The sequence below is a fragment of the Sorex fumeus genome, unplaced genomic scaffold (assembly GCF_029834395.1).
Source record: "Sorex fumeus unplaced genomic scaffold, SorFum_2.1 ptg000044l, whole genome shotgun sequence".
In the NCBI taxonomy this organism is placed as follows: domain Eukaryota; kingdom Metazoa; phylum Chordata; class Mammalia; order Eulipotyphla; family Soricidae; genus Sorex; species Sorex fumeus.
This window is the reverse complement of record NW_026606101.1, coordinates 11,716,886-11,744,507: the sequence shown is the minus strand read 5'-3', so window position 1 is coordinate 11,744,507 and position 27,622 is coordinate 11,716,886. Positions and strand designations below refer to the sequence as shown.

At 43.6% G+C, this 27,622-nt stretch overlaps 2 protein-coding genes across 4 annotated transcripts in view; one reads left to right on the top strand and one right to left on the bottom strand.

The window, feature by feature from the left end:
- Positions 1–2,510, top strand: part of RALY (RALY heterogeneous nuclear ribonucleoprotein) — a 93,028-nt gene extending 90,518 nt beyond the window's left edge. For all 3 annotated transcript variants that reach the window (XM_056121788.1, XM_056121789.1, XM_056121787.1), the window contains 2 exons: positions 327–375; positions 2,203–2,510. In XM_056121788.1, the coding sequence (XP_055977763.1) occupies positions 327–371 (45 nt within the window). In that variant the 3' untranslated portion in view covers positions 372–375; positions 2,203–2,510. The remainder of the gene's footprint in view (positions 1–326; positions 376–2,202) is intronic.
- Positions 2,511–10,641: 8,131 nt separating this feature from the next.
- EIF2S2 (eukaryotic translation initiation factor 2 subunit beta) lies at positions 10,642–27,369 on the bottom strand. Its single transcript, XM_056121355.1, has 9 exons — positions 27,209–27,369; positions 21,943–22,120; positions 20,555–20,658; positions 16,814–16,949; positions 15,917–16,017; positions 15,225–15,373; positions 13,104–13,160; positions 11,961–12,046; positions 10,642–11,118 (listed from the first exon to the last, which is right to left on the bottom strand). The coding sequence occupies exons 1-9, from the start codon at positions 27,221–27,223 to the stop codon at positions 10,943–10,945; spliced, it is 1,002 nt and encodes a 333-aa protein (XP_055977330.1). The 5' UTR covers positions 27,224–27,369; the 3' UTR covers positions 10,642–10,942.
- Between the last annotated feature and the right edge of the window lie 253 nt (positions 27,370–27,622).

The following is a 27,622-nucleotide window of genomic DNA, read 5'->3' as shown; positions in this document are numbered from 1 at the left end:
GGTGCATCATCTCACCCCCTCAACCATAGTAGTGTCTATAAGCTTCAATGCTCTGGAACTGAGGGGTTCACCAGACTTCTTGGCTTCTAGAGGCTCTAGTTGGAGGTCTCGTCGTGCAGAAATGTGCCCCAAACAACATCTAGATGTCCCTTCACTGGCACCTTCTCTTGGGAGTCCTCCGGCCACCCTCTCAGGATCCCCAGTCAGCCTATTGAAGCTGCTTGCATAGTCGTTCCCTGGGCCATACCACTTTCTTTCCTGAGTGTGTCCTTCAGTTATGTCAAGTGCCCAGTGGGTGATATGTGGTCTGATTCCCTCCTTCTCAGGAACACAGCCAGGAAACAGATGCAGAGGACCGGGCCTTGCAGTAAGCAGGTAAGGGGGTTCCAGTGAGTAGGGGTGGGAAAGCAGAGAAGAAAGGGACAGACCTATCAGAGCATCAGAACCAGCCATAAGGATGTCTCTGTCCCCAGCCAGACACCCATGCTTTTATGGTGGGGCCGTGCAGGGCAACCAGGGATGACCTAGCCTGGTCTGTCCAGCAAGACTTTCTTTGGTCACTGAGCCCCGTTGCCTGTCTTTGAGGACGTCTGGGTCTGGCGGAGGGACTCAGACTACTAGCACTTAATATGAGGCAATGAGAAGGGTAGAAAAGGTGCTGGAAAAGGGCAGGTGAGCCTGCTAAGGATTGTGGAGAAGCACCCGATTCTGAGAACAGAGCCGAGAACAGAGCCCAGAGCTTGGTGTGTGAAAAATAGCCTGGGTGCTCCCAGGGTCCCAACTCTGCAAGGTGGGGAGAGAGAACACAGACTAATGATTAGAGGATGACAAATGTGCCAGGCTTAGGGACTGGGACATGTTACTCTCAGGAGAAGCTGTCCTGTGTCCCAGGAGCCCTCCCAGTATGATTATGATTCTGCCAGTACGGCAGATGTAAAAACTGAGGCCTTCTGAGCCTTGTTAATCTATGGGAGTCACCATAGATGTCTCAGGATTCAAGGGTGATAGCTAGTAGAGCCTGATCGATGGTGATGCTGGGCATGGCACCCAGAGCACTCAGGTACCATTCCCCCCCATGCTGATAGTGCCAGGGATCAAACAGGAGACAAACACAACCCCCCACCCCCCACGTAGGTACTGAAGTCTTAGATCTGGTCTCTGGAACCAAGTTTCAATTTTTTATTTTCTCTCTCTCTCTTTTTTTTTTTTTTTTTTTTTTTTGCTTTTTGGGTCACACCCAGCAGTGCACAGGGGTTACTCCTGGCTCTGCACTCAGGAGTTACTCCTGGCAGTGCTCAGGGGACCATATGGGATGCTGGGAATCGAACCCAGGTTGGCCGCGTGCAAGGCAAACGCCCTACCCGCTGTGCTATTGCTCCAGCCCGTCTTTTTATTTTTAACTTTTTAATTGAATCATTGTGAGATAGACCCTTACAAAGCTGTTCATGATTGGATTTTCAATCATATAATATTCCAATACCCATCCCTCCACCAGTTGGAACCTAGTTTTTAACCCAGTGATTGGTCTGTGGTTTTCACATCTGCTCTCTGGCCAGTATTCACCACCCACCTCTTAAGAAAATCAGGCTACTCAACACTGCTACAAGTTAGGAATAAAACAAGCTGATATAGAAAAAGATTTTACCGGGCTGGAGCAATAGCACAGTGGGTAGGATGTTTGCCTTGCATGCAGCCAGCCTGGGTTCAATCCCCAGCATCCCATATGGTCCTCCGAGCACCACCAGGAATAATTCCTGAGTGCAGAGCCAGGAGTAACTGAGTATCTTCGAGTGTGACCCAAAAAGCAAATGAATAAATAAATGAAATAATTATAAAAGAATCTGACAAAAGAAAAAGATCTTACCATGGTGAGAGATGTGATCCATGGCATATTCATGCAGCCAGTGCCTCTCCTACAGCTAAGTTTAGGAACGATGGCCTTTGCAGCCTCAGAGCTTTGTGGTTTATTTTACCAGGAAGATGAAGACTTGACTTGACATTGCACAGGTGAGTTGCAAGGGATATACAGGTGGGAGAGGAAGAGATTTGCCCATTTCTGTGACCAGGAAATGAAGTTAGGTGCAGGCGTGTCTCTATTGCCAAACGGTGGACATCACTGTGCCTTATTGTCAGACACTGCTGGCAGAAGCAGAGGTGCTTCCGTTTGGCCTTAATTTCTCCTTCCTTTGTCTTCTTCCTCAGCCTGCCTGGAGTGATGGTCATTGACAGGAGGAAGGTGCACTGCTCAAGGCCTCAGGCTGGGCATCCATCCCAGACGCCATCCTCAAGGGGTCCCAGACGAGAACTGGCAGCAGGTGTTATGTCCACCTCCCAGCTGATGCCGCATCCTCTGCAGATGGCAATTTCAGCCTCCCATCCCCACACTCTCCCTGCCGGCACTGCCATACTCTGCCTCCCTCTCTAGGACACTCCCAAACTTGGGGTTTTTCTATAGTTTGGAAGGGGTAACACAGGGAGGGGACCCTGACAATAAAGAGATTGGATCCCAATGTTTTCTGAGGATTGCTTGTGTTTTCTCACAAATGTGCCCTGCCCCACTTCCCAACCAGAAACCTGACTGTTGCCTCCCTTCTGCTCTCTTCCCCCCTTACCGCCTAGAAGTGTTGTAAAGTGCTTGGTACTGACTGTCTTACCTTAAATTTTGCAGCTAAGAGTTGGGACGGGGGCGTTTAAATGTGGCCCATGAGGGATCGGGGAGGCTCAGATGTGCCTGCATTCAGGAGCATGCCTGTGATGGTGGTACCAGTAATTATGATCCACTTGGTAACCCAGCAACAGGAGGAGGAGCCAAGGCACATCCTTGCCTCTAACCACTTCCTTCAAACTTCCATGTCTATTCCAACTCCGCCACTTCACCTTTATTCCCCATCACAGATCAACCAGCCAGTGTGTTACCCCCACCTCCCACCCCCAGTCTGCCAAAGAGATTCCGTCTCTCTAGCTTACCTTTTTAAAGGTGACAAGTACCCTCCAATCTAGTGATTTGATGGATGTGAATATGGCTGCATAGTTTGTACTAGTACAGGGCTAAGGGCGGAGGGCAGGTACCCCAAAACATGCTTTGTTCTTAGCCTTGAACATGCTCTTACTCCTGCTTTCTCCATCTGGGAAATGGTTATTCATTATTCAGTTGCTGTCTACAAAGCAGTGAGTAGCCTCTGAGCACTGCCAGGTGTAACACAAACATTGTCCCCTGCCTGCTAAATAAAAAGCTGCTGTTCTACTGACCAATTATTTTAGTCTCCTCCTCCTGCTTGAATTATTCCTTCTCTATCTGGGCCTACATTTCGTCCAGTCTAGAACTTTCAAACCATCATTAAAGTTCCGATGAAGATTTAAAGGGCCAGTACACTTGTTTTGTATACAGGAATACTGAATTCAACCCCCAGCATCACATAGTCCCCCGAACACCAGAGGGAGTAACTCCCAAACATCTCTTAATTATGGCCCAAATCCTCGTCCTACCCAGATAAGGGTTCAGGGTGTTCCCCCCTTATCTTTACATTGCCTTTAAATCTGCAGACTTCCTGATGAACACCTGAAATCCTGATTGAACACCCTATGCCCCACTCCAACTCCCTTTTCACACCTGCAGTTTTGCATCATCTCCACCAGACCTTCACACAGATAATTTACTGCAGGTTTTGGTGGAGCTGGATTGGGTGGTGTTTAGGTTCTCTGGGTATGGAAATGCTGAAGGTTTGGGCAGCCATTAAGCCTGTCGGTGACAGCACAGCAGCCTGAAATCTGATGGGAACTTACCATTCCCAAGCTGACAGTGGTCTGAAAGTCAGCCCCAAGACCGCCAGTGTTTTAAGGCTGGGCCCAGAAGCCTAATACAGCCCTGCCTGGTCATTGCTTTGGAATGTGATCTTGGAATGTTTCCGCCTCTTGGGAGTTTACATTGCCCAATGGAACCATAGTTCCTTCAGGCTTCATGAGCCGCAGGGACTGGGGGTAGAGGCTGGGTCCTACCATCTCACCTAACACATGGGTTAAAAAATAGTCCGCAAGGGCTCAGGGTGTGCATGTAGGAGCCCAGGGTTCACACCCCAGCACTGCCAGTTGTTTATTTTTTTTTGCTTTTTGGGTCACACCCAGCGATGCACAGGGGTTACTCCTGGCTCTGTACTCTGTACTCAGGAGTTACTCCTGGAATGCTGGGAATCGAACCCGGGTCAGCCGCGTGCAAGGCAAATGCCCTACCCGCTGTACTCTCTCTCCAGCCCTAGCACTGCCAGTTGTGAGAATTGAGTATTGCCAACTCTTCTCAAAAGCTTTTTAAGATGTTATTTCTGCTGTATACTTCCTTGATTTCCAGAGTTGTTATTACCGTAGACACGCAAATTTTCAGTTATAAATTCTGGAAGCTGAGAGAGCGATAGAGTACAGCAGGTAGGGCACTTGTCTTTCATAGGGCTGACCCGGGTTTGATTCCAGCACCCAATATGGTGGTCTGAGCACTACTAGGACTTATTGCTGAGCCCTGAGCACGAAACCAAGAGTAACTCTTGAGCATCACCAGGTGTGGTTCAAAAGTAAAAACCTAATTTTTGAAGCTGAACTTACATCTGCTTAAGCAGGGGAACTTCATACAAACAAGTCTTAAGGGTAAGTGCAGTGCTTCCATCAGCCATCTTTTCCTTTCTGTCTTATTTCTCCTGTGGGTACTTGCAGGAACAATTGAAGGGGGGTGGGTAGTACATGGCCACAGAACAAGAGGGGCTAGGAAAGAATTCCCAGTAGGGAAATTATGCTCTGAAAATGGGCTGGAAAAAACAGGTTTTTGTTGGGTGATTGTGGATGGTTATTGCCTGTTTTGTAGTGTGGAGTCTGTAAAACATGTCCCCATGATCCAGTTTTTCTCTCCCTTTATTTGAACGTTGTGGCTGGGATCAGTAGAATAACAATTATGATGCTATGTTGGTCTTCCAGTCCAAGTTTTTAAGAGCTATCTGTTTTGAATTCACAGGAACGGTGCTGTGAGGAAGCCAGGTGCAGAAGCCTTGTATCCAGTCATTAGCTAGTTCCAGGCAAAATGATTGATGTATGACACTGAGAAAAACTTCCCGATTGGTTCCCACCAGGCACCATTCGACTGAGAAAAGAAAGAGCTGCCAGGCTCCAGCAGTTTGGAATAAAGGATCGGAAGTGTTTCAAGCCACTGAAATTGAGAGTGGTTTATGTATCAACATAACCAGAATATAAACTGAAACTCAAAGATTAAGTAACTTGCTCTGCTTTTGGGGCACTGGGTTAAAGGATAGATAGTGTTTCCCAAAGTGGGCGATGCTGCTGGGGTAGAGGTCTGTAGTAATGTTGGGTGCTTCCTATTTCCTTAAAGTTTGATTTCCCAGGGGAGCACTGAGTGATTTTTATTATTTTTTTTTCCCTGAAAGGTGAGCAGTCGAACCTTTCCAGACTTTGGAAGCCTCTGATAATATAAGACTTTATGTTGAACCAAATTCCTGTCAAGTTATGTGACTGACTGCAGGCAAATCACTTAACCTTTCTAAGTGTCTTCCTTTATCTGAAACATGAAAGTGCACATTATTAACCTAACCACAGCCCGATTGTGATTTTTCTCTTAAAATACAGCATAATTCCCCTTTTTTTTGGGGGGGGGGGGCTTTTACCCGGCGATGCTCAGGGGTTATTCCTGGCTCTGCACTCAGAAATTACTCCTGGCAGTGCTCAGGGGACCATATGGGATATTGGGAATCGAACCTGGGTCAGCCACATGCAAGGCAAATGCCCTACCCGCTGTGCTATTGCTCCACCCCTCCATTTACTCTTATTCCTACATATTTTCATGATTGCCTCATTCCAAAATATATTCTTGGCAGTTTATAAAGCACTGTAGCACTGTCCTCTGGTTGTTCATAGATTTGCTCGAGCAGGCACCAGTAACGTCTCCATTTTGTTGTTACTGTTTTTGGCATATTAAATATGCCACGGGGAGCTTGCCAGGCTCTGCCATGTGGGCAGCATACTCTGTAGCTTGCCCGGCTCTCCGAGAGGGATGGAGGAATCAAACCCAGGACAGCCTCGTGCAAGGCAAACGCCCTACCTGATGTGCTATCGCTCTAGCTACAGTTTATAAAGCAATGAGGACAAACTTGTAAAAGAGCAAAGGAAGATCCTATGAAGACCAGTTTTTAATATTCCCGACTGATGTTAACTGCCGTCAGGAGTAATATGTATGTTGGGTTGTGGGGCCTGTGGGGCCGCTCCACTGGTGTCTTCTGCTTGCATGAGAGAATGGATACCTAACCCCTGATTAAGCAGTAGCTTCTCTCATCCCTTAAACCTCACCTTCAATTTCTTAAACACCCTAGTGTTCCTCTTCTTGGACCATGCCAAGACTGGTCAAAGCTGAGGATTTTTAAAAGGAATTATGAGGTGGGCTGGAGTAATAGTACAGCAGGTAGGGAGCTTGCCTTGCATGAAGCCGACCCAGGTTCAATTCCCAGCATCCCATGGTCCCCTGAGCATCACCAAGTATGCTCCCCATCCCCCAAAAGAATTTTAAAAAAAGGAATTGTAAGGGTTGCTCAAACAAATTATGGAATACAGTCCAGTCCAATCTGGAGTCTACCTTTGTGTTCTTAATTATACTCTGCCTCTAGCATTTGGCATGTTTGGTACATGCTATTATTTGGTACATGCAAAGGTGTTCCTCTTGGCTCTGCACTCAGGAATTAGTATGGCGGTGCTCAGGACCATATGAGAGGCCAGGGATCAAACCTGAGCTGGCCACTTGTAAGGCAAACAACCTACCCACTGTGCTATCACTCCAGCCCCCCATTCTGTGACAGATTGTCATAATTAACTTTCATAATCCTCTTCCCAGGTCAGAGATACTCGGCCCTTCTTACAGATGGAGTTATATGAGAATAAGTTGCTTAAGATCATGCCACTTTAAAGATGTTGAGGCAGGAAACAAATCTGGACAACCCCCTCTCCACATCCCTGTCATTTATACCTGAAATTCCTCTACTGATTCTGACAAGGCTCTCCCAGCTCCTCCCGTGTGCTCTTTTGCCTTGGCTGACTTCTCTTCGAGGCCAACGCCCCTCTTCCCTCTTAATTTTCCCATGCAGCTTCCTAGCTGTCTGATCCCATGACTAGCCTCCCAAGTGCACCCAGAAGATAAATCCAGCAGTTGCACTTGGTGCCCACAAGACCTCTGGGGAACTGGGCCTACCCTATTCTCTCTTACTTATGAAGTTCCATTTTTAAGTGTGTCTTGGCTTGATCTATTTTCTCATTCTGAGGCTTTGGGTCCTTTCTCTTGTTGGAAATTTTGCTTCAGCAGCCAACTATTCTCCCCTGCAGTTGAGTTTCCATCAGTCTTTCACCACCTTCTGTTAGTCACTGCCAGGTACTCAAAATCCTTGAGCACGAGACCTCCAGGTTCTGACCTACTTTTTCTCTAGCTCCACATCCCCACTCCCCTAGCCTACCCATTATCCTCAGGCCACATGGACCTATTTATGGGAAGTGCTCTCTAGCTTCTGAACCTTTAATAGATACCTCTACCTGGAATGCTCCTAGTCTTCTCCCACTTAAAATCCTCATTATCTTTGAAAGCTCAGTTCAGAGTTACCTTCTCAGACTTTTCTTGGTTAGCATTGGGCCAAGTTTACGCAGGGGAGGGAGAGGGAGAGACCTAATAGGGACTTCAGTAGTGTTAGCCACTTATGTTAATGACTGTTCAAGAATAATCCAGACTCTGGCCCCTTATGGGACTGGTATATTTGGGAATGAAAACAAAGCAGCTGAGTTCTCAATGTCCAAAATTACTTGATACTAAGGCCCTGCATGTGAGTAGGTTTTACATTGGTTTGGATTCTAGTATGCCTAAAAGCCTTTGAAAATCTGCAGCTAATGGATAAAAATGTTGTTAATAAGAATATTGTTCCAACGACTTCAAATGTGTTCAAAGAGAACCATGGCAGGCGCATAGCTAGGATGTCTGGTCATTGTCGCTCTCAAGAGAACCATTATTTTGATTAAAAAAAAAAAACTATGCCTCTTTTCCAAATATTTGGAAGCATTTGATGCTACTATAGCAAAGAGTGGGAAGGTTTATTAATCAGAGCTGACAGGTAGCCATCCCAAATCTTTTACCAGGAAGAAATTAAACCACTAAATTTGAAGCAAAGCCAAGTCCTCTAAATTTGACATGAGAAACACACTTTGCAGAATCAACTGGTATCTTTTGGGGAAAGGGACATGCTTCTAAGTACTACCAGCTATAGTCTCTTGTAAAACCATGGACCTAAAGCAATTAATAGAAGAAAAAGTCCCATGTACTAGGAAGGAGGCCTGGGTTACTCATTTATATTACTATTCATTATCCTTTTGAGATGGAATTTCCCTTTAAAATTGTAGGGGCCACAGTCATGTTTGGGGCCCAGGCCCACTCCTAGCAGTACTCAAGGAACCACCAGTCACACTAGTTTGCCAAGGATCAAACTTGGGGTTTTATACATGTATTTGCCTCACCCCAAGTCCTACTTTCCCATTTATAAATTAGAATATAGGCACTTGCCATTCCAGACTCTTAAAAGCCCACGCACAAAACATAAAATTATGTAATACCATGGAAGTACTCATTTAGCAAACTATAAGGAATGGACTCGCATAAAATTATGAAGATTGCACTTAACAGGAAAACACCTAAGTTTAGGGGTGGCGATGTGGATTCAAAGTTTCAAGTACAGATTCATCTCAATGAAAACAGAAAACTTATGTATGCTACCAAGTGCAGCTTTCAAAAATACATTGCATGACCAGAGATGTGTAGGGGATAGTTCTTGCCGTGGGTGCAGCTAACCCTGGCCCAGCCTCTGCTACTATATGGTCCCCCTGAGCACTGCTGGGTGTGGCTCTCAGACCCCTCAAATAATAAAAACATTGCTGCGTCAGGAAGATGACTTGGAGCTGGGAATCAATGTTTTGCATGTAAGCCCCAGGTTCAATCCCTGAGCACCACCAGGAGCAGTCCCTAAGCACTAAGCTAGGAATAGCCTGTGTACTATCTGGTGTGGCTCAAAACCTCAAATGAGACAAGAGGTAGGGGCGTAGCTATGTGGTTCAGAAGTAGATACCTGGATACATGAGCCCTTGAATTTAATCCTTGACACAGCCCTGAAAGATAAAATTACAAGACTAGAGATAGTGTTACTAAAGATCTTTCTTAGGCAGCTATGGAATCTTCCCCATGCCCCTTTACATAATCAGGAACACAACACTATTTCCTAAGACACTATGGATACAATCTAGTTTTCATTCTCAAAACCAGAGTACTGCTCTTTCCAAAGCATGTTTTTAGAATCAAGGGGTTTAAGTTGTCAGTGTAACTGTGCCAACCTACCACCAACTTGTAAAGTCCCACGTTTTTCCTGAAGTACCGTCCCCTCCATCCCCACAATGTAGAAAAATTAAACACGCATTACATACAAACGAAAGCAGTAGAGTGCTCACTACACAAGAGGCACTGATACTTGCTTTATTCACGCAGTAACAATCCAACAGTGGGAATTGTGTGGGTGCAGATACAAAAAAGGAAGATGGCACCATAAACAACAGTTGAGTTCATTGGGGCAGTGGTGGCACCTTAGCCAGTGTGTGGTCTAACCCAGTGGGTGGAAGGAACGCTCTGCCCTCCATGGACAGAGGCTTTATAACAACTAAGTCTGTACTTTAAGGGTCACAGTAATTAAAAACATGGTCAAGATACTCAGAATGGGGTGGTCTGTTCTTAGGCTGAAGAATAGTGGAGCAGTGAGGAAGTATGGAGCAGTCTTCTGCCTTTACCCTTTCCAAGTGTGTTCAAGGCAGATCATAGCAGACACAGAATGGTTTTTGTTCCTGGACTCACTGGAAAAATACCCTTTCAACCCAAATCCTCAGAAGGCAGAACTGGAGGCACAGAAGCACTCCACAGGCAGCATCGACTCGATTTCTTGTGGTCACAATCAAGAGCTACTTCAATAAAGAAAACAGAAAAGCTTTTGTGGTGGGCCAGTTTCATGGTGGGCCTATTTCAAACCCAAAGCACATGCTGGGGAATAAAAAGAATCAAGCATCCTCTTATGACAGTTTAGACATTTCAGGAGACTACACTGCACTGCACACAGCACATCCCCTTTTTCACCAGTGGACAACTAGAATGCTTTTTAAGTGTGATGGTTGTAAGGAAACTCAGAGGCTATTTCCTCTAGGATCTTCTTAGTGACCAGTAAGAAAATTCCAAAGAGGGAAGAATACTTAGCACCTTGTATTCCCTCATGTGGTAAGAGCTGGAGGACTGGGCAGTGAGGTAGTACCAATAATTCTGATATGGAATTTAAGTGTATACAAGCATTCAGTGACACTGGAAATAGGCTGTCTGCCAGATTGCATGCTTTAACTCCCCTCTTGTATGAGGTTGTGTGTAACTGAATCTCAAGAAGACGAGATAGAAAATCACAACCCAGCTGAGTGTGTGCCAATGTCCAGTTTCAACATCTCAGAACAAGGAGAGAGATCTCCCCAAAAGCACAGGCAAACCGCTATGTCAAATTCATCAAGTACAATTTTCATGGAAAGAAGACTGAAGGACAAACAAAATTGAAAGAATCACTGTTATAATAACTTTAATTTATCTTGCATTTTACAGAAGTCTATGAACGATTTTAAAAAAGCACCTCCTTACCCCATCATGTTTCTGACAGTTGTTAAAGTAGGCAATGAGTATGTCAACAGCTTGCACATCAGCATCCTGCAAGGATTTCGGACCAACCAGCCATGTGCCAAAGACGTTGGCAGCTTTTCTATCTTGTTTTAATACAATGGTATATCCTTTCTGATGGTAAACCTGTCCAGCCAAATCTCCACAACACACTTTGAAAAATCAGTGGTGATTAGCAAATTAGTTAGCTTTGGCACGGAGCTGTGCTCGCTTGCCTGTGACAGCCTGGAAGCCGGTTTTGATGCTGGCAACAGAGCATCGAGAGTGACAAGTTTCGCACTGTAAGAAATAGAGTCGGGTGTCCTTTTGCAAGATTGTGTCTGGCGATCGGCATGTGTGACAGGTGACATATTCCTCTGCAGAAAAATATACACAAATTACCCAGTGACCACAGTGAGGCAGAGTTCTCTCTGGAACATACCTTCTACACTGAACTACTTAGGGGCTAAGTTTAGCTGGATTTACATTCTCTCAGAGCAAAACTGCTGTGATGCTTCAGGTAATAAACCACGAATTTAAAGAAAGTTCCTTTTGTCCAAGAATGCAGAGAAGCTAGCCAGATGCTATTCCTGGATCCATCTATAGAAGTCATTCAGAAAACATACTAGCATTCCGAGGTGGAATAGACCTGCCATGTCAAATTTCAGTCAAATTCCTCTGACTTGGCCTCCAGCCTGGAACCAACCAGCAGCCTTAAACAGATGGGCCTGAGAAAATCTAAAACCCTGCTCCCCTGCAAAGGCTTCCTCTTAGTGCTATCATTTGTTCCAATTTTTTTTAAGATTAGCCTTTCTAGCTTTATTACAAGGTAATGGCTCTGCCTAGAATACTGCAGCCTAATGAGAACATTTCATGGTGACGTGTTAAAAATGGAACTGTAGGAGCTGAAAAGATAGTACAAGAGTTAAGGCATCCTTGGTTCAATCCCCAGAACATTCAATCCCCTGAACACCTCCAGATGTGATTCTTGAGCACTGCTAGGTCTGGCCCAAAAACACTGGGGCGGGGGATGAGGAAGAGCGCCAAAGAATACAGTGGGCAAAGCACTGCCTTGCAGCCGACCTGGGTCCCATTCTCAAAACCCCGTTTGGTCCAACCAGGAGTGATTCCTGAGAACAGAGCCAGGAGTAAGCCCTGTGCACAGCTGTATCTGGTCCTATCCTAACAACCCTCCAAAAAAGAGAAGTTGTATACTTACTGATATATCTTCTCAAAACATTTTCTATCTGTTTCTGCTGGAATCTTCCTTTGATTACAAGCTGATTATTACCATCTATAGAACCACTATAAAATAAAACAAAAACATTTCATCACTTTTTTCCTACAACAAACCAAATTCCAGACCCTTTAATCTTCTGATTAAAATACTCACACCAGAGGCAAAGGAGGTTCAGAGGGCTGGAATGCATACCTAGCATTGAGAGGCCCCATGTTCCATCTTTGGTACAACATGGTTCTCTTAAGCAGCCAGGCATTGATAGGAGTGCCCCTACGCACATGTGTATGTGTATGTATGTGTGTTGTGTTCAATGGCAAAGAAGACATTTTGTGGCCATTTTCCACTATGTAGTTCCTCAAAATTTATAAGCAGTTGGTACCTGATTATCTACTATTATTTCCTCACATTGAGCCCAATTGCATTCGGTAGACCTAGGCTCACTCCCCGCCACATCTGGTCCCTGGAACCTGCCAGGAGTGATTCCTGAGTACAGAGCCAGTAGTAAGCCCTGAGCACTGTGGGGTGTCCTCCCCCCCCAAAAAAACCCACCCCAAAACCCAATTTCAGCCAACTGAGAAATTAGAGAAAGTCAGTTCCAGTCACCAGGAGTGATCCCTGAGCAGAGCCAAAAATAAGTCCTGCGCACAGCCAGGTGGCCCAAAATGAAAAAAAGAAAGGAAATTATTTCTGGCCAGAGAGATAGTAAAGCGGGCAGGGTACTTGCCTTGCATGCAGTTATCCAGGATTGATCCCTCGTACCCCATAACCCAGAGCCCTGCCAGGTATGACCCAAAAGCTAAAGGAGGTGGGGGGGTGGGAGAACAAAGAAAATGACTTCCTCTGAAATCTAACATATTATTTCATAAAAATCAGCCAGAAAACTGTGTAGTGTCATGCCATTTGGTATAGCAGCTGTTCTGCTCAGATGATCTCTGAACCTCCCCAAGCAGCTAAGTGCTTCTATAAAAACTAATTTCCTTTTTACTTGGGCCTACATGTTCCTCTGATAATGATCAATCTGGTGAACGATTTTTCTAAGTGTATTACCTATTTCTTTGAAATAAGAGATACCCACAAAATCTAGTAATACTTAACTGTATAAATGTGAATGTACTGTCTTACCTTGTACCCAATTCAGCCAATAAAAATGCAAGAAGATGTTTGGGTTGACGATGTAATCTAAAAAGAAAGTAGAATATATTCATCTTACATGGAATCTAACAAAATTCTAAATAACCATCCTGTTCCCTTTTCAATCTGATTACTCAATTAGGTAAATTACAGTCTGTAATTCATACATAAAAAACATATATACATGAAACATTACCTGCTATTCTTTTAAGTACAGACATATGGATAAAATGCCTAGAACATAAATATAAATGTACACCAACTTTAGAAGAGAGCATCTTTGGGAAGGAAGGTAAAGGGATCAGAAAGAGCATAATTGTCAACTATAAAATCTCCTTTTGATACTTTGTTTTTGAACCACATCCAGTAGTACAGTGGCTAGTTCCAGCTCTTGGGAACCTCCTATACATATGCAAAGTTTGTGTACAATGAATCCTTTGAGCTATCATCAAGCTAATCCGTACATATTTCCTGTTTGAATAGAAGAATTTAATGGTTCAACAGAAAAATTAAAAAACATTTTAAATGTTTTTTTTTTTTAACAGCAGATGGGAGTGGTTAAATAAATGACTGATCCATTCTATCCTGTTTTTATTTATATAAATTTTTTGGTGTTGCCAAGGAAAGAACCCAAGTCTTCCATGCATGCACCGCAAGAAATGAACTCTACTACTGGCCCATTTGAACTTGTTCTAATAAGCAGATCCACCTACAATTTCTGAAAAATAAAATTAAAAAAATTTAAAAATTTCCCCTGAATGCAATATGTTAGGGTTAATGAAAACAGATTGTATTTAAGTTTCTATAATGCTGCTACTGGGAATATAAATTGGTACAAGGATTTTGGAAAACAATATGCCAATATTTGTAATGAAAATATTCTTTTTAACTCAGCAGTTCCATTTAGAGAATATTTTTCCCATTCTGGGAACTTGGGCTGTATTCTAAGTAAGTGCCAATATACATTTATATGAGTATGCCCTGAACCTTACCATATGATGATGGAAATCTGGTAATAGACATAACTAAGGAACTATCAGAATACGTAGTGTGGCACTAAAAGCAGACTAATGTTATGGGTAAAAATTTTACAATATCTTAAAGAAAAATACGTTAAAACCAGTATGATACTAATTATTTAAAACTATGTGTAGGGCCTAGAGAGTGCAGTGAGTAAGGTTCTTGCCTTGCATGCAACTGACCTGGGTTTGATCCTTAGGATCCTGTATCGTCCCCCCAATAACCACCAGGAGTAATTCCTGAGAACTGAACCAGGAATTCCCGAGTACAGACCAGGAGTAACCACTGAGCATCAGTTGTGACCCAAAGACCAAGAGTAAAAGCTTTTAAGCAACACTTTGGAAGTTTAACAAGTGGCTTCAAAACTGTGGCAGGTAGAATTTTCAGTAATAATTATGTTTTTGTATCGCAATGTTTTTTCTGTATAGCCTGCATCACATATGAAATTGGAGAGAAAATGCAAAATAAAAAAGTTAAGAAAATGAAATTGTGGAAAACCAGGTGCCCGAAGGAACCCAACAAAAGAGACATAGCTAAGGATTCTGAGAAGAGACAGGCTCAGGAATGAAACCCAGGGTGACACAGGAGGGCATCTGGACAGTGATGGTAATTAAGAAAGCAGAAATCTCATCAACCTGGCAACAACTGCCTAATTTAGTCACAGGTATGCAGGTTGCAGTACCAGAGCTCAGGGTCTGCCCTTGCATGCTGGGCTGCCTCCCCAGGATCCTGAAGATTACTTTTAGCCCCCTCTATCCCATCTGATTAGGATCTACTTTCATGGGGCAGCATGAATTGGCTTATCACAACCCAACTATTGATAAAAACAAATCCTTAAATCAGTGAGTTGAAAAAATATATCCAAACTACAATCTCCCCATGCTTTGCATGAAGTAGCCCAATGTTCAACCACCTCACACTATAGTCTGGCTCTGCTGGGAGAGACGCCCAAGTACCACCAGGTGTGGATCAAAACCCCAAACAAAGAGCAAACAAAACCAAGTGCATTTTCTTTCTGTTCAAAATGAATTCCAATTTAACACAATTGCTATTGAGAATCAGCATTTGGAGTTGATTCATGAACCAACTTACAGTTTACAGATATCTGTAAAGTTGACAAAAGAAGTTTTCTTGGTTCCTACTCGGACAACCTGTGGAGGTTTCATCACAAATTTTCTTTTCTCTCCAGCAACCATATCTGGGTTCTTTTCCCTCATGATGTTGAACACTCGATTCAGTAACTAAAGATAAAGGGGTATGCATGCACAATGATTACTGACAACTGACAACGCAAAAGTATAAACATGCCACTTGAAATATTACCTTTTAAGCAGAGCAAATTAATCTTTCACGTTACATACATATGCATCCTTCGTGTTCTGCCGTGAGTACTCTGAGGTAGGACTCAATCCTCATCCAGGATTTGGTCCATTATGGAAGTTATGTACTACCTTGTTGCTAACTTTGTTCAATATTAAATAAAAGTCCCTACCAATTCTGCTGTTTCTAAGAAAAAGTGTATGAAACACGGAAAAGCCCAAATAAGCGAACTTCAGATAATCCTGGCCTCAAATCAGTCACCCTCACCCCAATGAGGCTGCATGCCCTTAGATTCAGACGAGAACAAGTGAGCATTACAAAGAGTGCCTCCCTCTGGGCAGGCAGCCGTATGACCTCTCTGGGGTCTATCCCACTACCAATCTGTTATTCCAAGGTCTTTCCAATCTATTTCTTTTTTTTTTTTAAAGTTCTAGCGAACAACTTTTCATATCAGACTGTCTTACCTCCTCATACGTGTAGTCTCTTTCTGAGCCTGCCCAAGCTGGGCCTGTCTGGTTACTGAATGAGATACCATCATCTTTTTTGCTGTCTTCATCTTCTAAAGCTACAGATAACAAAGACTGTAAGAATGAGGAAGTAGTGGGAGAGGGAGATCTAGAGAAAAGAAAGTGTAAAAGACACCTCTGTCTTCCTCCCACAACTAGAATCACAATGGTATCAACCACAGAGGTTAATACATCTCTTAATCCTGAAAGGTGGGAATGTTATCGCTTTCATAAAAACCTTAATAGAGGGTCGGGCTGAAGCACACCAGGCTGTGTTCAGGGGCTACTACCAGTTCTATGCTAGAGTGGATATAGGGTTGCTCCCAGTAGTGCTCAGGGGACCATGACATGCCAGGAATCAAACGTGAACCATGGCCTCCAGCACGCAAATTATGTGTTCAAAGCAATTTAAAACTGTTTTGGTAAATTTTCTAAGAGCCAGATTCAGCATGTCTGCAACATAATCAAAACTGCCCAATTTCCACCCCCTAAAATATCTGTTAACATCAAGTTAGATACTATTTCCTTTTAATCTCCAGTATCAAGCAGTAGAAACAATGGGGTATAAGAGATTTATAAAATGCCTCATGGGCCGGAGAGATAGCATAGTAGGTAAGGCACTTGCCTTGCACACAGCCAACCCAGGTTTAATCCCCAGCATCACATATGGTCCCCTGAACACTGCTGCCAAGAATAATTCTTGAGTGCAGAGCCAGGAGTAACCCTTGAGCACCACAGGGTGTGACCCAAAATCAAGTAAATAAAAAGATGCCTCACACCCCCCTTTAAACAAGGTCAACAACAAACACTTGAGCAACCTAGAAACAGGTTGCTCATATTCCCAGTATCACCTACCTTCATCTTTCTCTAATATTTCATCCTCATCGGGGAACTTAACATTCTTCCTTTTCTTCTTTTTATTTCCAAGCATAATGTCAAGGTCATCCTCTGGTTCAGCAGTTTCTTGAACATCACTTTCAATCTTAAGATCCTAAAAAATTGCAGTCAAGAATTTTCAACATTTTGATACTAGGACTTTTTTAATGATCTGGGTTGACATTTTCTTGATATTTATAAGTTTTAAAAGATCAACAAGTGGAATTCATGCACAATTCAATCAGCCTAATCAGTGGCTGAATAAATAAATAGCAGCACTCGTACATAAATAAATAAATGGTCACGGTCCTCCCGTTGTTCATTGATTTGCTTGAGCGGACCCAGTAACGGTCTCCATCGCGAGACTTTGTTGTTACTGTGTTTGGCATATCGAATACGTCACGGGGAGCTTGCCAGGCTTTGCCATGCGGGGCGGAGGAATCGAACTCGGGTCGGCCATGTTGGCTGCGTGCAAGGCAAACACCCTACCCGCTGTGCTATCGCTCCAGCCCAAATAAATAAGTAATAATAAAGAAATAAAAGATCAACAAGAGTTGTAAGAAGTATCTTTTTTGGTGCTGGAGACCAAACCAACTGAGGTCTGCCGTATTCAAGGTAGGCACTTTAACCCCTATACCAAATTCTCTGGCTCTAACTGGAAATTCTTCAAAACTTTTTTTTTTTTGGATCTTATCCTTTCTCTTATCCATTACTTTGGAATCTTGTAATAATTGTTTCCAAACCAGACTTGTACCAGAAACTTATCTTCTGACTACCATCTTCAGCATGAATATACATTGTTATTTCCTGTGGTGTTGGGAATGAACCCAGGGACTCATGTCTGTTTGTAAAACAAATACTCTACTACTAAACTACATCCCCAACCCAGGAGAATCTTAAAGAAGTTTTAAGTGTTCTAATGCTGTCAATAGTTTTTTGTTTTTCTTACACCAATTCTCCAACTCTTTCACAGTAAGAGACCTATAACAATTCAATAATGATACCACCCAACTGAAGGGCTAAATCCAGTAAGACTGATCCCACTCAGAGGTGATCTGAAACAATCTACAGAATGGTCCCCACCTTACCCATTATGTCTCAGTTGGCTACCAATTAAGAGTCTCCCTGGTCCCTTAAGTTTGGTAATTTGTTAGAACACCTCAAAGAACTCTGGAATACACTGCCTTCACTACTGCCATTTTATTAGTAAAGCTACACCTCAGTAATAGCCTAATGGAATGGAAGAGATGCATAGTAAAAGGAAGGAATGAAGCGAGACAGACGCAGAGCTTCTGTGCCCTCTCCAGATACATCACTCTACTCATCAGGAAGCTCTCCAAATTCCAATTTGTGTAATAGGGGTCACTTCTAGACAGTGCTCAGGGAACCATGTGGTGTAGGCACAGAATTTGTGCCTTCAGCATGAAAAGCATGTGGTCAGCCCTCTGAGATATCTCTCCAGCCCTCTAATTTTCAATGCTGAGAAGTTTACAGTAGTTTCATTAGGTAGGCATGACAGAGTAACTGAGTAATCGAATTCAATCTAGTCTTTCTCACTAGCTGTGTATGTGGAAGTTCCAATCCTCTAATCATGAGGACCAGAACCATCCTGAAGGTATCCAGGAGCTCCCAGACATCTCAAAAAATACCTGTTTTCTATTTGCCTTTAGGCTATATCCATTGTTGCTTGGGACTACTTCCAGCTGTTGATTGTTCAGGGGAACTGGGATGCCAGGATGGAAGTCAGGATCCTTACATGTGCTCCATTCTTTGAGGTATGTCCTGGCACTCAAACATAGTTCTACCACTCCAAAGACGCTAAGAATTTTAGAATCTGTCTGCCAGGAAATGGGATAAAGACTAAGTATATAATTTTATTATTATACTATAGTCAATCTGGCACCAGAAAGAAGTCTTTGGGCATCACTTCAAAACATGCCATCATGAAAGAGGAAAGTTGGCCCCATGGAGAATTATTGTTACTTAATGAATAGATGGAAACAAGGTAAAGGTTGACCCCAATATTAACTGCTAGTCATGGAAGTAAATAGGGCATATCATAGCCTAGAAATGAGTCACCAAGCACCCCAGAACAGAAAAGGGGCAGTCTTAGTCTCCAGCTTTTTCAGCTCCCTATCCTAAATTATGTTTACTTATTTTCAATACCTATGAGTTGTGGGTCTACATCTAAGCTACGGTGGCAATGTCTGGTGATCATCAGAATCAACAGAAACATGTAAAGTAGATGAATCTAAGTCTTGAGATTCCAAATCTAACTACGTGGTGGTGTCAGGCTACATATGGCTATTATGGACAAATTGCAAGGCTGTTTTCACACAAAAATAAGATAACACAAATAAGAAAGCAGATATTACTCACTGCCTAATATGACAGTCAGTGAAACAGGTATGCTGAATATGTTAGCATACATTAGTCAGCTTCTAATTCTATTCTATTACACATTTTTTTAATCCCAGTAAATCTGCTTCCAAAGTTATGCTCAGACTCTAATGGTAGAGCACATCACTGAAATATTTTCTCAGATTTTTTTGCAATACATGTGATCGTCTGAAAATTTATGTGGACAGAGGCTAAGAGTTAATACAGGGGTTAAGGTACTCTTTTACATGCTGCCAATTCTGGCACCACATATTCCCTGAGGACCGCCAAATATGGCCCAAAAACAAACATAAAAACTACGGCCAGAGCCATAATGCAGCTGGCAGAGCGTTTGCCTGGCATCCCGGGCATCCCAGGTGGTTCCCCCAAGCCTGCCAGGAGTAATTCTTGAGTGAAAGGACAGGTGTTAACCCTTGAGCACTTACTGTTAAGGTAGTGTCTATGCCTTGCCTGATGGATGAAGGTATTTGTAACAACCTACTTTGTGACTTTACTAACATGGGGGAGAAGGCATCCACATATTTAATAGGAAACAGAATCTGTAAGTCTCTTCAGAACAAAAACTACTAGAGATATCAATCAGCAAAACCCTGTTAACCAGGTCTTAATGTGGCATAGCACTTAGTCACCTGTAACCCAGGATATTTAAGCTCCATTTGCTCATTAAAATCTAACACTTCTCTTTCTCAATTTCCCTATATCTGTAGAGAAGATAACTCCAAATGTTGAGAGAGTAAGATAAGAGGTAAGATTGTCTTTTAAAAAAAAAACTGAAAAAGACAATTTGTACAAGCAATCAACCAGTAAAAAATAATCATGTCTCAAGTTTCCGCAAAATTGGGGGAACTACAGAAAACCTGCCTGACTGCTCTGATCCTTCTCCAGGTTTTAAGATTAGCCACCAATTACCACAGTTGAGGTTCACTCTTTGACACTCAAAAGCACAAACATGTATTTGTGTCTTCAGTATGTTACCAAAATTTTAGCAGAAGAAACCACAGGAATATTTGCTCCACAGGATTTCTCACTTATAGAAATGTCTCCCCTCAGTCAATCTCTGTATAGTTAAGGATAAGAAGCATTTTATCATCATTTTGAGATACACAATATGTAAAACAAGAAAGACCTAAATTTACATACTTATGAACCATCATAATCCCTTCAAAATAACCAAATAGACACAAACCTAAGTAAAGAATCATAACAAAGGTTAAATACTTAAAAACAAAAAACAAAGCTAGTGAAAGAAAAAAAGAAACATCAGCCATTAGCAACCTTACAAGAGATCAAATTTTACCTTCAATAAGAAAGCAATACTACCTTTACACCTTCTTCAGCTTCATCAATATCAAATATCTTTTTTGTTTTTTTCTTCTTTTTCTTCTGATTGAAGAAGTTCAAGTCATCTAGATCATCAGAAGCATCTAAAGAGATAAAATTGAGAACATCAATTAGTAACAAACAGAAGGTAACGCATCAAATTATGAGTCACACCATCATATTTCAGCTATCAAGTTGCCAGGAATAAGAGATCCGATATTATTAGTACAGTAATACTTCCACAACTACAAAGGTTAATAGATCAACTCAAAGCTTTGAAGGAAAAATGAGTAGGGGACCATGTTGAGCACATTTAGTAATAAGATCATACTATGCCTCACTGTTCCCAAGATGAAGTCAGGATGCTGACAGAATTTCCAAGACTTACAGCTTTGTAGCTTAATTCTGCCTCCCCTCTCATACAACATGATTCTAGTTTTGTATGTCTTACCTTAAAGTCACTTACTGGTTCCCTCTCACAAGATCTCGGTTAAATGTTTACCCCTACCTTTCCCATATTGGGTTAGATACCCTCACAGTTCTTTGATAATATCCAATTAAGGTTCTTACTACCAGCTGACTTATCTCCCTACTAGACAGCAAAGAAAATGCCTTTTTTCACCTAAATCCTAGTGCCCAGCACAACATATTAATCAATAAAAAAGCCTTATAAAATACTTAATATTCATTAAAATAAGGCTATAATGAGTAATGATGGGTTCTATTCAGTAAATTTTCCATTTGTTCTGCCCTAACCTAGTTTAGGATCCATCTGCAATTAAGTTTTTCAAGGATCTATTTATAAATTTATTATGTCTTATGACAAGATTGCTTTCTTTGTTTTAATGTAAGATGCTGAGCTCATGGCAGACGCTCAATGAATATATTTTTCTCTATCCCTAGAAGTCTTATCCTTAATTGACATAAGTTATGCTTACTGAATCATTTATTTTTCCTATTAGTCAAATGGAATCTGTTAGAGCAAGAATGATGAGCTACTGTTACTTTCAAACTACAAACATATTACACTGTAATTTTAATCCCTTCTATATATTTTCAGACTTACACATCACAAAAATGAACATTTTAGTCCTACTTCTTTCCACTTACATGCAAATACAGCCACCAGGAAAATTAAAGAGATCTGACAAGTTAAACTGGAAAACCAGTCCTGGAATGATGAGATTTTATCATCTCTGCAACTAATTCAGTGGAATTTCTTAGATCAAGTCTATCAGAAATCCAGCAAGCTCATGCAGACTGCTGATGGCCTCAACTTCATTGGAACAGCCTTATCTGGATGAGAGGTCACTAGATACACAAAATCTAAAACACTGATGGAAGAGAACAAAGCTCCCAAAGACAAAATTGGCACAGCACACATCTACCTTTTTTCCTACTGTCCTCTTCATCAGCTTCTACATCTTTGTCTTCGGCTGGCTCTGGTTCCACTTCTTTTGTTTCTGAGGGCTGACTTTCTTCTGTCTGCGCATCCCCTTCCTCATCTAACATAAAAGGCTTCTTCTTCTTCTTTTTCTTCTTGCTCATAGTAGGATCAAAAATCATCTGTTTTAAAGAATAAAAGAGAGAAAAGAACCAAATGGGTTTTTTGTTGTTTTTCTGTTTGTGTGCTTTTTGGGTCACACCCAGCGATGCATAGGGGTTACTCCTGGCTCTGCACTCAGAAATTACTCCTGGCAGTGCTTGGGGAACTATATGGGATGGTGGGAATCGAACCGGGGTCACTCGTGTGCAAGGCAAACGCCCTACCCGCTGTGCTCTCTCCAGTCCCCCCCAAATGGTTATTTTTAATGACACATTCCAAATATACCATATCTTGCCAGGGAAGTCAATCAGTGGTAAAGTACTCCTCTTAATATGTGAGGCTCTGGATTCAAGTTTCCAACACTAAAAGCAAAACCCCCAAACCAAGTACGAATATACTGAAATTATAGAGGGAAGTAGAGCGAAGCATAGAGGGAGCAGTCCTGAAACATGTTCACGTCTTTAAATTTTTACATCAAGACACAACACTTCACTTTTAGTTTCACAAGCAAACTTAAATACCAATGAATCATAGAATTTAGGGAAGGGGCATTCTCTGTCGAAACCCTCACTTTATGGATGAGAAAACTAATGTCTACTTAGAGCTTTCATTTTTCATTTGGGGGCTATAACTAGAGGTAGTCAAGGGACCATTTGGTGAGAGGGGAAGAATCTGGAGGTTTGCATACACTCCAGCCCTTTCAGCCATTTTCCTGGCTCAGGTTACACATTTTAAAGTAGGTATCTTGTAGGGATTGCTACAACAACTTGACCCAATAAATCAGGGGGGGGAAGGGGTGGGGGCGGGGTTAGAAAAATCCTTAAATTTAGACAAACATTAATGAGACCCAGCAATAGTCTTCATGCAACATCCATGTCAGTAAGAAAAACTTTAATAAAATCTTTTACTGTGTTTTTTTGCTCCTGGAACATTAAAAATTCTCAGGTTATTTTTATCTCATGTCTACATAATAAGTGACACCCATCACTAGAATTTCATCAACGCAGGAGATCTAATTTCCAAAACAGGAAATTCTCCCTCAAATTCTGATTCTGATTGTAAAACTGATTCTTATTAACTTTATGTTCCAAGCATATTTAGAAAACTACATTGAAAACAACAAACTATGGCCTACAATAAGGTAAAGATAGATTATATCCTTACCTAGTAAGAGAGGAATCTACACAACAATCTGGAAACTAAAGCGACCTAATTTCAAAGTAAGTGTCCTACCTTAACAAGGATCTAAGCTATAAAGCAGCTCTGAAATACAGCCTGAAAAACATTACACATGCTTAAAGAGAACAGACGAACAAGGATGAAGGAATTCCCACTGCTGATTTAGTGGGACATTGTTGCCCTACATGGAATGCTACAGCAGATAATCTATGTAGACAGTTATATAGTTCACTCTCATTTTAGAAATGCAGTGATTTGACAAAAGGAAAGACAGCATTCTAGGCACCATAAATTTGGTTGTCTGACAGGACCTGTAATTCATTTATTCCATTTTCACAAGTACTAAGTTTCATTATAAAGCAGGACAAATGATAGGAGGGATGCTGAAATCAGGGATTTCAAGGGATGCTTCTCACAACTGTCTCTTACCCTCTGAAAAATGTAGTTCTACAGGAAATTTTTATGTAATAATTTACATAAAGTCTTTCAAAGGGGCAGGAATTATAAACTGAAATGATTAACATGTCACTCAATTAACAAGGTTCTCTTGGTACTTCAGACATACACCCATTTCATTTTATTCAGACCACTCAGAGAAATAAAACAAGGTAATTAACACTACTGAATAATTCTTTGGATTATAAAATTGACATTACTAAATGGATGGTGGAAAAGAAAGAGATTGAGACTAGAAGTAACTTAAGGACATTGGTGGAGGATAATGAGAACTTTGGTGGTGATAAGGCACGTAATTGTAAATCAAAAATAAAATAAAATAAAATATTCACACTAGGTCCCAGAGATAGTACAGGGGGTAGGGTCTTGCACAGAAGCTGACCCAGTTCAATCCCTGGCATCACATACTGCCCCCACCCCCAGCACTACAAAAAAAAGATTCCTGAGCACTATTGTGGCCCAAAAGCAAAACAAAACAAAATTTACTCCATCCAGCAAAAAGTTTAAATTAAGAGAAAGGGAAGTCAAAGGGGCAGGAGGGAGGCCACAGGGGTTTAAGGGGGGGACAGTGATGGGTCAGTAGCCGAGCCTTGCTTGTGTGAGACCCAGGGATAGGTTCGGGCACTACATGATTCCCTGAGTAATGCTGGTGGCAGCTCCTGAGCACTGAGCCAGGAGTAAGTCCTGAGCAGTCAGTATGGATCAAAAATCAAAACAAACAAAAAAAAATCTAGAAATCCCAGAAACCACAAGCTATGGTAATATTGGCTTTAAAACTTACCTGACAACTGCTGAAAGTGCTTCATCAGATTAGAAGCCTATCTAAAACTTATCCCGCAAACCTTACCCAAGAAGGTGATTTTATGGGTACAATATATTCATAAGACAGGTGAGCTAAAAGTACCCCTAGATAAGCAAGATAAACAGAGCAAAAGTGCTATCATTTTCAGATGTGACAGGATTCTGGGAGATTTTAATTTCCCTTTATATTCTCTTTATAAACTTCATACAGCACTCATCCCATTTGTAATTAGAAACTATAACTTAAAGCTTGTTTTCATAAACACCTTATGTCTTATGAAAACTTGATGTTCTGACACCTTGTTAAATCCTAATGATAAGCAATAGTCTTAGCTATTGACAACGCTCAGAAAAAAGAGAAAAAGGTAGCAAATACTTAAAGGGGATTCTTTTTTTCCTTACTAGCTTTTTTTCTTTAATTTTATATTTTTTGCGTTTTTTCTGGGCCACACTTGGTGATGCTCAGGGGTTACTCCTGGCAGTGCTTGGGGGAAACCATACGGGATGCTGGAGAGGGAACTCACACCTAATTTACTATTTCTCCAGTCCCTCTTTACTGGGCTTAAAAAGATATGCAAGCAACTTTCCGTAGAGGTCAACTACACAATAAAAAGTAACACAAGGAAAAAAAGAAATTACTGCCATTAGAGAGGACCAGTCCAATCTGAGAAGTCCCTGTCGGCTTAGAAATCATTTGGAGGTACAGATTTTCACTTGATCCTTACAAGGACTGGAAAACAGGAATTGGACATCGTACAATGGATAAGACACTTCCCTTGTACTCAACTGACCAGAGTTCAATCGCCAGCACCCCACAGGGTCCTCCAGCCTATCAGGGGCGATCCCCTCTGAATACAGAGACAGGAAAGAGTAAGCCCTGATCAGATGAGGCTGGGTGTGTAGTTCTAAACTCTTCCCACCCCCAACCCCTCAAAAAATCGGCCTAACACTTTCCTGGACCTTAGCAGCAGAGAACCAGAAGCTGCACACGCATATCCACAGCAGACCCCACAGGCCAGGGCTCTAATCCTACTAACTTGCTGTGAGGTCTTGTACTAATAAAGCTGTACCGGTAGACCTGAGAAGTACTAAGCTGCTGAATCGGCTTCTCTGCTGCAACACTACAATCTCTGCCTGACATTTTAAACCGTAGCTCATTCTTTAGAGAATCACATCCCACTTCTAAAACACCAGAAGTCCATCCTCCAACCAGCTTAACCTCCAAGTCTATTCTACCTCTTCAAGTGACTCGTAGATCTTTTCTATTTCCCAATTCTTACAAGCACTTTACCACAGAAGCCAAACACAGATTCGCATCTCAAAGGACCCTGCACTACACAGGAATGTTAATTTATTAAAGATTTAAAAATTTTTAAAAAATCTTCAAATGGGAAGAAACAAAACAAACGTAAGAACACTGTCACTGGACAGAACTTTTGAAAAAGCATTCCAGAGTACGGTCTCACATGACCTCAATCAAGAATCACCAACTTCCTTCAGACTCTGACGCTCCGAGAAGCTCCAAGTCACCTAGCCGGAGCCAACAGTGCTAAATTTGGCGTCCCCATGGCTCTTGGCGGACGACTCGCTCGGCTTCACGTTCTCATCTCTAGAATGGGCGAACAACACCCATCTTACAGGTTCTCTGAGACTCAGAACGAGTCTGGGGTCTTCAAAATCCCTCCCAAGACCCACGTTTCAGAGCGACGAACTCTTCCCAAACGGGAAGATCCCACTAGCTGCGCGCGGGTCCGAGCTCGCCTGGCCGCACCCGGCGCAGCCATCGGGCCTTTCCACCACGCCGAGAAACCCTCCGCACCGTTCCGGGGCCCCCGGCGACAGCCTAGAAAGCCCCCCCGCCCCCCTCCAAGCCACACGCAGCCGCCGAGTCGGGCGAAGCCAATGATCAAGCCCGGGGCTTCGGCGGATAAGCGGTAGCCCCCCCCGCCCCCCGTGTCAATATCAACTAGTCAAACTTCCAGTCGGGTTCGCACCTGGGGCCGCCTGGGTCTCCCGGAGCTGGGCGAGGTCGGGGCAAAGGGAGTCGCGGGAGGGCGCGGGCGGGCAGGGCGGGGGGGAAGGAGCCCGCGGCGCAGACGTTGCTGTCACCGCGGTCACGGACGCCATCCCGCGACCTCCCACCCCAAACTCTCCGAGAGAGGCTGAATTCCCCCCGAGTCCCCACTCCCGCGGTCTTCTTTGAGGCGGAGAGTCCTCGAGACGAGCACAAGGGCGGACGCCGGCCAGAACAAGTCAGCCTGCAAAGTTTTCAAGGCGGTCAAGGCCACCCGAGCGCCCCGGGGGACGACCCTCCGCGGCCCCGGCGCCCAGCGAGGCGAGCGGGGGCGACAGTGTCAAACCGACAGGGCAGGACGGGTCGCCGGCCCCGACTACCGTTCCGTCGCGACCCGAGCCGGGCCGTCCCACTTCGGGGCGGACAAGTCAACGTGCTCGCCACTCCGGAAACGCCGGCCACGGCGCCGCCACGCTGAGGACGGCGGGGAGCAGCCGAGCCCGCGTGGCCCCGGAGTCTTCGCCGGGTCGCCTAGGCCCGGCTACCCCACATGGCGGCGTCCGGCCGCTAGGCCGCAGGCCTGGTCTCCCTCGCCGGGGTGGGTCCGCCGCCCGGTCTCAGCCTCAACCCCGCCCGAACGGCAGACTCGGTTCCTCACCTCGTCCCCGGACATGGCTGCGGCTCGAGTGGGCACGGCACGGACGGGAAGTCAGACGGGTCAGCCTCAGGCCCCGACGGCAGCGCGGCTCCAGCCAAGAGCTCTCCCACCGCCGCACCAGGCTCTTGCATCAGCGAAAGGGAGCGACACCCCGCCCTCTCCTCCCAGGCGTTGGAACTGCGCCTGCGCAGAGCCCGCCCAGGCGCAGGCGCGCGGAGGGGGCGACCCAGCGCTCTCCGTCTGGCGCGAGTTTCCAGGCGACGCCGCGGCGCGAGGACAGCCGGGGCTTGTAGTCCGCCCGGAAGAGGCGGGCCCTGGCGTCGCGAGGGCTCACCCGGCGGCTCCCGCGCGTGCGCGACGCCCGAGGGAGCCGGCTGGAACGTTCGGTTTCCTCCCGCGGCGAATTTTCGAGCC

Bases quoted from the DNA above. Each gene is read 5' to 3' on its own strand.
- EIF2S2 (XM_056121355.1), bottom strand. The intron at 16,018-16,813 runs GTAGGTGATACT...TGTTATCTGTAG, and splicing joins AATATTAGAGAAAGATGAAG to CTTTAGAAGATGAAGACAGC. The intron at 13,161-15,224 runs GTAAGTTGGTTC...CTTTCTTTTTAG, and splicing joins TTTACAGATATCTGTAAACT to ATTACATCGTCAACCCAAAC.